The sequence below is a fragment of the Equus quagga genome, chromosome 21 (genome assembly GCF_021613505.1).
Source record: "Equus quagga isolate Etosha38 chromosome 21, UCLA_HA_Equagga_1.0, whole genome shotgun sequence".
Classification (NCBI taxonomy): Eukaryota; Metazoa; Chordata; class Mammalia; order Perissodactyla; family Equidae; genus Equus; species Equus quagga.
The window spans coordinates 28,084,641-28,095,697 of NC_060287.1; the positions used below are offsets into that span (position 1 = coordinate 28,084,641).

Here is an 11,057-nt window from a genome sequence, read left to right on the forward strand (position 1 = left end):
GATGATTTAGCAATAAATGCAAAGCCTTATTTGATCCAATAATTCTACATCTATAAATTTATTCTAAGGAAAACGATTAAGATGCACCTAATTTTTTCCATTAGGTCAGCCACTGAAGCGAAATGTCCAACAACAGGGAACTGGCTGAGTTAATCACAGAAACAATCATGCAATGGAATCTTTGCAGATGTCTATGATAAATTCAGTGGGAAGAGCAGGTTATCAATCAGTCTGCCACCATTTTCCCTCTTATAAATGTACGGGTACACAATAAAAATGAGTAGATCCAAACGTAAATCTTCACAGTAATCTGGGGTGGTGGCATGCAGGTAATATTAATTTTTTTTCTATTTTACTTATTTGTACTTTGATCTGCTACTATAAACACCTCTACTGATCATTTTTTTTGGTGTCTGTTAGAGCTCTAACTCCTGTCTCTCAGCCAGTATGAAAGGCCATGGATCAGAGACATTTCCAAACACATTAGTGTGTATCATATGGCACAGCTCCAGGTTGGGGGAGAAGACAAAAATGTCTAAGTCTCTGTTCTTGGTCCTCCACTGAAATGTGCTAATCACACAGTTATAAAACAACAGACAACAGTAAAACTGAAAAATGGTTTAATTATGATGCGACCAGGGAAAAGCTGAAAGAACTTTCACAAAGTGACTTCATTTGCAATACTACAAGCTGAGTTAGATGTCAACAGAGTGGTCAGGGCAGAGGTGGCACATCAGGCTCAAGGAGACCTCTGTCCAGACACTCTTGTTGAGTGCTACCTCACACTAAGTGCTCAAACTACACGACTGCTATCAATTTGCTTTTGTTTTGTTAAAGACAACAAAAAAAATTCTAGTAATTAAAAAGAACTTCTAGTGACAATTTTTTTGCAGAGTGGCTTTAGAAGCACATATCCAAATTACAATTTACAAAGTAAATTATAAATACTGAGCATAACTAAAATGAGGTAATAATGAAACGGAGAGTTACCTTTTTGATGAACTTTTCTACTATTTGAACGACATGCTTATAAAGCTGAAAAGAATAAAAGAAAATTATTGTCCAGTTTACATATTTCTACATTTCCTAAAACTAGAAAATACTTAAAACCCTGAAATTTGCACAATTTGAATAATTCTCAAGATAAACTGAATAAACCATGAGAAATAATCCATAGTCAACAACTGAAAAAAATCTGAACAAATCAGAAAGGAATTAACTAAAACAGAAAAATCACCCAAAACAGAAGTCCTTTTTTCAGATTTTTAATCAAGCAACCTTCATAAAGTAGTGTATCACGCAACTTTATGAGAGGGATAACAACAATGGCCTTTGGAACAGAATAGTGCAGTTTTTACTGCGAGTCACTTATTTAGGTGTGATCTTGGGTATTAACTTTATTGAGCCCGAGGTCTGTTGATTTATGACAAGAATTAAACAAAATAAAAAACAAACAAACAAACAAACAAACCCTACCATTCTACTCTCTACTTCAGTGAGTTCAACTCTTACAGCACCACACACACAAAAACGATAACTACGTGAGATGATGTGTTAATTAGCTTGATTGTGGTAATCATTTCACAATGCATATGTGTATCAAATCATCATGTTCTATTACATTATATTATTAAACATATATACAATTTTTATTTGTCAATTATACCTCGATAAAGTTTGAAACAAATACAAAGGACAAATACTAACAACAACTAAGAAAAAAAACCAGGTTTTGAAATAATATTTACAATGCGAATGTACCAAACTGTATTAACATGTACCTTCAGCAGAAGCTGGTTAGTGTTCTTTGTTTCAGGCCTGAATTAATTCACAAGACGCATTCTCACGTTTAATGATAACATTTTCAAAATCTCAAAAAATTTTTAAATTAAATATATTTTATTTTACTCTTACCTTAATAGCTTTAATAGCAGCTTTTGTGATGAGGATCATCTTGGCTCGAGAGATAGGAGGTTTCATATCCATAAGTGAAAAGAGCTTAAAAACAAAAAAAGAAAAAAAATTTTTGAATAAAGGTAAAATTAGAAGTCAATTTTCCAGTTCTACAAAGATATTTGCAATGTATTAACTAAAAGGATAACAAACATTTTGAACTAAGTTTAACAATTTGGCTAGTAAAGAAAACCAAGAGTCTTCCTACATACCTGCTCTACCACTTAGAAAATACACTGGGAAAGGATCATATTAAAAAGCAACAAAAACGAAAAAAGGAAAAAACATTAAGAAATTTACAAAACCTGCAACAGAAAAAAACTACAAAACTTTACTGAAGAACTCAAAAATGATCTGAATGGAAACAAACACGCCATGCTCCCCGGACTCAAAGTGGCAATAGTGTGACTCAATATTTAACGTATTCAATCTTTAATCCAAACACTGAGATTTTGGTGAACTTCAAATAATTCTAAGGTTCATTTGGAGAAACACACGCACTAAATCAGGCAAGAAATTTAAAATGTCATTATAAAGCTGGAATTCACAATTTCTTGATTTAGTCAGGAATAAAAATGACACCACATTTAACAAACCTCTCAACAGTAAATCCGACAATCTGGTGCTCCCAGGAGGCTTAACCACATATGCATGCTCCTTCCCCCAAAAGGTTAAATCCAACCAAGACATAATGAGAGCCCACAGAGGGTTATAAAGACAAAATCCTGACATTAAGCAGCTTATATCTAGCTTCTTAAATTACTGTTTTATTTTGTTTTGTTTAATCATAGGCACATACTCACCTGGGACTTCTAAAGATATTCTGAAATAATTTTCAGGGCTTCCTGAGCATTATCAACTTTGTATTTAATTCCTTTCCAATTAATGTTGATATTTCAAATATGGAATTGCTAAGACATAGACCTTACTAGACCACGACTAAGAGGCTAGCCTGAAGAATAAAAGTCTCTCCTCCCAGAGTAAACAGCCCCAAGTAACAACATATCCTTGAAATTCAGAGAGAATTTTCAAAGGTTTCCAAAATAACAGACACAGTAGGACTACAGATAACAGTACCAGTAATTTTAGAAAAGGTATGGAATGCCAGATATGAGCAATAGAAGAACAGATACTCTGTTTAAGCAGAGAAAGACAGAATTTTCCCATAAATAATATTAATACAGGAATTTATCTAAGAAAAGAAAGATTCTCTAAATAAACAGGTCATAATTCTTCATTATTTTAAAAATCCTCCTTGAGATTATGTGAAAAACAATTAGAAAGATAGCAATCTTTGAAATTACATAAACCAATGAGAAACTAGAAAACAATTTAAAATATTTCAAGTTAAATACAAATTCTAAAAGTATCAACACTGCATGAAATATACAGCATACATCTATAAAGGATATACTCTGACCATTTATAAGCTATAAAATTTATTAAGACAGTTGTTTATTACTGTTATTTTATTTCCTCCTCTGTACTTTAAAGCAGAGAAAAGGGATGCAGAAAAGTTTATACAAGGATCTTAAGAATGAGCAACAGGGGCTGGCCCCGTGGCTGAGCAGTCAAGTTTGCAGACTCCACTTCAGTGGTCCAGGGTTTCACCAGTTCGGATCCTGGGAGCAGACATACCACTGCTCATCAGGCCATGCTGAGGTGGTGTCCCACACAGCACAACCGCAAGGACCTACAGCTAGAATATACAACTATGTACTGGGGGGGCTTTGGGGAGAAGAAGGAAAAAAAAAAGATCGGCAACAGATGTTAGCTCAGGTGCCAATATAAAACAAACAATGAGAACTACTTGTCTGGTCATTTAAAGCTTAGAGAGTCATATTTTAATGAAGCCTCAGCCAGAGCTAATATTCACTTAAAGTTCTAAATAGCACTTCCTGATTATTTCTGCAGTAAGCAACCTGCCATATTAAAAATCAGCTGAGCACACAAGACAGACCAGTGCACCTTCTGATGAAACACTCCACAGTCTATATTTAAATTACCACAATTCATTTAAAAAGTTAAAATACAAATGATACCATATAGCAGTATAACCACCATTCAGGCAAAAGACCAGCAAGAGAACCTTCAAGCGCTATCACATGAGACAGTGGAAGGGTGTTAATATATTTCATAAAGAAAAGACAACTTTGGAAGAGAGGAAGGAACCAACATTTGAGTGCTTACAATGAACAAGGAAGAAATGCGTTTGGTGGTGCATTATTTCATGTAATCATATTGACAACTAACCTAGATTCTGTTACTCCTCTTTTGATATGATACTCAAAAGGGTTACATCTGCTTGGATGCCCAGGGAGTGGGTCGGAACTAAAGTTTGTTGACTGTAAAGCTCACAAACCCTTATACTCATACCCTTACATAATGCTGCTTACTGACTAAATACATGCTGAGACTATTAACTATGGTGAAACATAAAGAGAAAAACGTACAGAAAAAAATATCAACCAGATGTCTGTGCCGGTCTATATACTGTACTGATTCAGGGATAATGATGAAACGTTGGATTTAATTTGGGATGCCTACTGAATATCCAGGCAGAGAATGGAATATAAATCTTGAATACAGAAGAGAGGGCCAGGCTAGAAATTGAAAGGTCACAGAATCAAAGCCATGAGCGTGGGTAAGACAGAATTTGTAGTTAGAAGAAAGTCAAGAACATATAACCTAGCTAAGTTATACCAAAAATTCCGATGTTGTATAGAGAAGGGGGTTGCACAAGTGAACACCAAGACAAACGCCAGAAATTAAAGGCATTTGGCATGGTCAAATGCTCTAACAGGTTAATAAGGATGTGAACCAAACCTTGTTCATTCAGTCTGACAATCAGGTAGCTGAAGTAATACCAGTTTTTCCAAGTGATCCCAAAGTCCAACTGGTTAAGGAGTAAGTGGCAGGTAAGGAAGCAGAGATGCAGTTTTGGATCATTTCTCATCCATACAACAAATATTTGAGAGCTCAGTTAAGTGGCAAGTTCAATGTTTGGCACATAAAGAGGAGACAGAGTCATGTTTCAATGCTTTACAGACTACCACCCTTAAAATATCTTCTCCTACCTGTTAGCATTATAACGCTTCATCACATTTCAGGTTCTTTTTAGATGCCCTTTACTTTCCTTTATCAATGTCTTTCTTAAATCTTAAAGCTGGAAATTTGTATTTGATATAATTTATGAAGAAAAATACAGGCAGACACAGAAGTTTCACAACTGGAGGTTTCAAAATTATCTTTTAAAAGCTCAATTAATGTTACTAATATTTTATTGGCTTCTTCAAAGCACAAATTCATCAGTCTACCTTTTGCAAGGCAAAGGGGCTATTTTGCAAATATCCCCTGATATTTAGATCAACAGGTTCACTGGATAGATACAGCACAGAAATGACACTGAAACTGATATACTTTACTGTCACCATGCACACTGACACTACCTATTTGGATAGAAATTCTAACAGCCTTTATGGTGAGGCAGACATTATAATTCTATTTTACAGATGAGAACACTGAAGCACAGAAGTTCAAGAATCTGCTCAAAGCCATAAAGCGAATTTAGTGGTAAATTCAATCTGTAGTTTACCATTTCCTGAAGCTCAAGTTCTTTCCAATAAGAACCTAACAATGAGGAAATTATTTACTTAATACTATAATACATTAGCACACAGGAATAGTGCACAGATATTCAAGATGATAAAGACTATATAGCTAAGTAAAAAAATAAGTAAATACACATGTAGACTCAAATGAGAAGGTGATACTAAAATATAATTGTTATGAGGGGTTAGATCCAAAGACTTTTTAATAAGAAAAAAAAGTGGCACAGTGGTAAAGGGATCTCTCCAGGCAAGCAACAAGTTAGAGGTAATATACCGAGTCCTTACCTGATCTAGAGCAAGCTGCAATTGAAATAAGGGAGAAGTGTTACGGCCACCAGTGCTGACTGAGGAATCTCTTAGAAGTATACAACCTTGTGGTAATGTAAGATTTAGATTAGTTACCAAATTTTTGAGCACAATAAATTTCTGTTTGAGTAACGATCAGAACACAGGCTCAATAATCAACTGGGAAATCCTGGCTCAAGCACTCGCTGACTCTGAGAAGTTGCTCCTTCATCTGTAAAATGAGGATAATAATAATCCCTATTTATTCAGGGAAGTTTAAGAATACAAAGAATACACAGAAAAGCACTGAATGCAGCATCTAGTACAGAGTAAATATGTGACAGTATGCTAATGCTATCATTACTACTACACACAATTTCGCTGAAAAAAGGAAGGATCCTGGAGATAATTCAGAGCAGTGTTCTTCAAACTGTGGGCTGAGATACTTTAGATTATAGAAATGAGCTTAAGGGGAGTGACGGAACTTTTCTACCAGAATAGAGTGAAAAATAAAACAGCATTATATACAGCAAGCTAAGTACTGTCTGGTGAAACTTCGAAGTTTTGCGTGTGAGCGTGCACGCACAAACATGTCTCAATGTAAAACTGTCATTCTCACTGTGGGGGGGTCATGGTCAAAAAATATGAAAGGCAATGACTCAGAGAAAAATTCTTTTGTTTTAGAAATGAGTAAAATAAAGCCCAATCTTACTGCTGGTCATCTTTCGATAATGTGCAGATTTCTCAAACCATTAATACATTTCTTACGGACAAACTGTGGGGAAAAAAGTAGCATAGCCAAGTTGGAAAAAAATTTCATATTTTTCAATCAAGTTTAAAATACACAGAGTAGTATACACAGGGTAGAAAGAAGGGTAAAGATAATTCAGGCTCTACTTATTTCTGACCAACATCCAATCTCGGCTAACAAACCTCAAGAAAAAAACCTATCAACTTTATATATAAAAGTCTGAAAACTACAAAATTTAATATAATTCCAACCAGCTCCAGAAGTGAAAAAAATCAGACATTGTGGTATTCTGAAAAGAGTGAGAAAGACCTGGTTTTGAATCTGGGTCCAGCCATGTAAATGATTCTCAGTAAATTCCTTAACCTCTGTAAGCCACAAGCGTCTTCATACTGAGGAGGATAGACCTGTTACCTACTTGATAGGTATCAACGAGAACTAAAGTAGTCTTTGTATATGCCACGACTAGTCTATCACCCCGCAACAGGGCAAGCGCTCAATAAGCATCATTAGGTGCGGCATTCTCCCTACTACTACAGCCCATATTCAGGATTAATGTAATCTGTTAATGAAAACAAATACGTCAAAGCAGCCAGAGAAAACCATGCAATTCTCCTACATAGAATAACAGCAGCAGTAGGCCCCAAAAGGTACAAGACCCCCTCAGAAGGCATTAGGAAAAACATACTTGCCAGCAACAGACATGAGTATGACTTTTTGCTTTGTCACTAGCTGAAGGACTACGAGAAAGTCTAAATAGGAACACTGTCCTGCTGTATGACATATAGAAGTCTAATATACAAAGTATTCTAAAAATTATGAAGAAATCATTCATCCCGATCCCTTATGTCAATAAAAATGAATTTCAAGAGATGATAAAGAATGAGAATATTTGGCCTGTGACACCTGTACAATTCATAGTGTTTGGGGGTTAGTCAAAGTAATGATACTACGCTATTTACTCATAGTATAAACTTTTACAAGTTTACTTAACCTTTCTAAACTTCAAGGATTTTTAAAATCTGAAAAGGGGGATTAACAGTACTCACTTCACCTGATAAGGCTGTTAGGATTAAATGAGATAATATATATGAATCTCTTAGTCCAGTACTTGACATATAAGTAGAGCTATAAAATGCCCTAGGAATCTTTACCCACACACCCAAGTTTAATTTCTTGTTATGGCTTACCTTAATATCTTTTTTGTTTTACATCTACTAGTCAAATGCTACATTTAGAGAAATCTCCTCTATAGTGAAAATACAGTAGTCTCAAAGACTTTTAAAGCTACATGGGACCTTAGTACCTAATACAGTACTCATACCAAAATTAGAACCACTTTTACAATATATCTGGCAGATACTTTTACAATATATCCGTCCATCTAGTGACACAGTCTTAGTAACTCATAACTAATCAGCTCCAATAGTAACAGCAGTCTGCTCTGTAATGACCTCAAATCTCCCTTCTGATACCCTCCTTCTCCTGTTCCAGTTCTGCCCCTGGAGCACAAAACAGTGATCTCTCTCATATGGTAAAATATTTCAAGATAACTCAGCATGTCTTCCTCTCTCTTATCTTCTTTAACTATTAGTCAAGTGATATGTTTTCTAGGTCTGACTATGCTGGCTAATTCCTTTTAGGTCAGATATCCCCAAATGGACAGGGTTCAGAATGTATTCCTGTGTTAATGGAATCTATTGGATTTTCTTTCGCATTAGTTTCCTATTTCTGCAGTAACATATTACCACCACCTTTGCAGCTTAAAACCAAATTATCTCACAATCTTGGAGGTCAGAATCTCACTAGTCTGAAATCAAGGTGTTGGCAGGGCTGCACTCCTTCTGGAGGCTCTAGGGCAGGATCTATTTCTTGCCTTTTCCAGCTTCTACGGGGTGCCTCCGTTCCTTTGGCTCATGGCCTCTTCCTCCATCTTCAAAGCCAGCAGGATAGCATCTTCTCTCCTCCCTGACTTCTGCTTCCGTTGTTACATCACCTTCTCTGACTCTCCTGCCTCTCTCATAAGGACCCTTGGTATTACATTGGGTTTATCCAGATAATGCAAGGATAAACAACCTAACTCAATATCCTTAATCACATCTGCAACGTTTCTTTTGCCATGTAAGCTAACACATTGACAGGTCCTAGGATTCAGAATGTGGACATCTTGGACAGGGGGCATTATTTATTACTTTAAAAAAACAGTGCTTAGTTCATTATTAACTCACATCTCTTATCAACTGAAACTTTCACATTGTTTTCACTGGAATCTCTATCAAAGCTAGATCTTCATGTTGACTTTATGCTGCTTTCTGACAGCCCTTTCAATCTAATTAGGTAGTCTGGAAATCATTTTCTGCTTTTTGATGTAGCAGCTATTCCATCAGCCTATGAATTTCAGGAACCTACTTTATATGCCTTCCTCCAACTCAATGGTTTTTTAAAGATTAAAAAGAATATGACCTACTTGTAGCATGACCTTACGTGACATACTTTGGACACTGCTAACCAAAATTTATTTAACAATACTCTCATCCTGCTATATTTTTCTAATTTATTAATAATGAAATCATAACAAATATCTTTCTGAAAAACTTGGTTTATAGTCCTCGCTAAACAAAATACACTGCACAAAAGAAAGAAGTTTAATTTGGTCTGTTATAAACTGTTAGTGAATCTGTTCTGGCTCCTAGTGACTAAAAATTTCTAGAAATTCACAAAACTAACAGAACTGGCACAGATAAGAGTTATTGGCATTGAGCCTACAATTTCTGGAATATGCCTTTTCCTATTTTCTGAAATTGAGCTGTCAAAGTGATGAAAAGAATTAGAAGACTACACACTAGTCTAAGGAACTTTTTAACCTTAAATCCCTCAAACAATATTTCCTTTCAGAATCTCTTTCAATGGGATACTTACCTATTTTTCCCTAAACTTTTTTTTTTTTTTTGGCTGAGGAATATCCACCCTGAGCTAAAATCTGTGCCAATCTTCCTCCTATTTTGTATGAGGATCACTGCCATAGTATGGCTGATGAGCGGTATAGGCCTGCACCCTCGATCAGAACCTGTGAACCCAGGCTGCCAAAGTGGAGCATGTAGAATCTTATCCACTACACCACAGGAGCAGCCCCTCCCTAAACTTTCAAAAATTTGCTTTCCTAAAATTTATTTTATAACAAATGATACTGATTATATGCAGTATTCCTTCCTTTGCTATTATGACCTCCAAGATGACCAATGTTGCCTTAAGCTCCTCTTATTACTATTTAGTCAAAAAGTTTACTTTTAAAGAAAAAAAGAATGCTTCCAAAAATATGCACACTCGCAGTGACGGGCTGCTACTCAAATCTCCCTTCTGACAGAGGTAGATATCAAAGCATTTAATCCAGTCTTTCCTCCTCTTTTGGTTCATTTGTCTCAATATATCACACACAATGGCTTCAATCAAATCGAGTTAAATCCAATATAACTTTAATGTTTATTAGTAACATTAAACACTTTATTAAAGTACACATAAACTTCTTGACAAAAGATAACTAGGAAAAAAAACTTTTAAAATCATCTTTTCTGCCAAGACGCTTTGTCCATCTAAGCGCAGCCTGAAGACAACTCTATAAAATACTTATGGCTAGAATAATTGAGTAAGAGAGTTTACAGTCCCTTCTTACCTAGCATTTCATTTTATATCTTTACAAATACTTTACCAAAGGTTTGTTGAAGCTAATACTTTCTTAATACTGGGCAATTTAATGTGATGGGGGATGGGGACAGGGACGGGGTGGGGAGGGGCCAAGCCAACCACATGTTAAACAAGTACCACTATGCCATTCTACCTGAAAGCAGAATACTGTGTGTGAGTTAGTAACATGTACAAACAGTAAGAGATACAGTGAAATTGAAAAAGGTACAGAAGAGTTACTCAATTAACAAAGGAAACTCTAATAGCTAATTAATAAACAAAAAAAAGTTCAACCTTACCAAAAATCAAAGAAGTACAAATTAAAACAATGAGATACAATTCTTCAATTATCTAACTGGCATAAGTGTAGATTAGCATAAAGCAAAGAAGGAACTCTGCTGATGAGACCTAATGGGCAAATTTTAATTTCAAAGGGAAATTTACAGCTATATACCAAGAACTAAAAAACGTCCATAGCTTTTAAACCAACAATTCCACTTCTAGAAATTTACCCAAAACAATAATCAGATGTTCTCAAATTTTCCACGATGACTATTTTAAAATAAGAAAATAATTTCATGTTATTAAAAAGATCTGGTAGGGGCTGGCCCCGTGGCCGAGTGGTTAAGTTCGTGCGCTCTGCTGCAGGCGGACCAGTGTTTCGTCGGGTTCGAATCCTGGGCGCGGACATGGCACTGCTCGTCAGACCACGCTGAGGCAGCGTCCCACATGACACAACTAGAGGAACCCACAACGAAGAATACACAACTATGTACCGG

General features: G+C 35.7%; 1 protein-coding gene across 2 annotated transcripts in view; it reads right to left on the minus strand.

The window, feature by feature from the left end:
- Nucleotides 1-11,057, minus strand: part of LOC124231440 (SR-related and CTD-associated factor 4) — a 58,181-nt gene that overhangs the window by 34,302 nt on the left and 12,822 nt on the right. For both annotated transcript variants that reach the window (XM_046648244.1, XM_046648243.1), the window contains exons 2-3: nt 1,915-1,998; nt 991-1,035 (exon numbers count right to left, since the gene is read on the minus strand). In XM_046648244.1, coding sequence (XP_046504200.1) covers nt 991-1,035; nt 1,915-1,998 — 129 coding nt within the window. The remainder of the gene's footprint in view (nt 1-990; nt 1,036-1,914; nt 1,999-11,057) is intronic.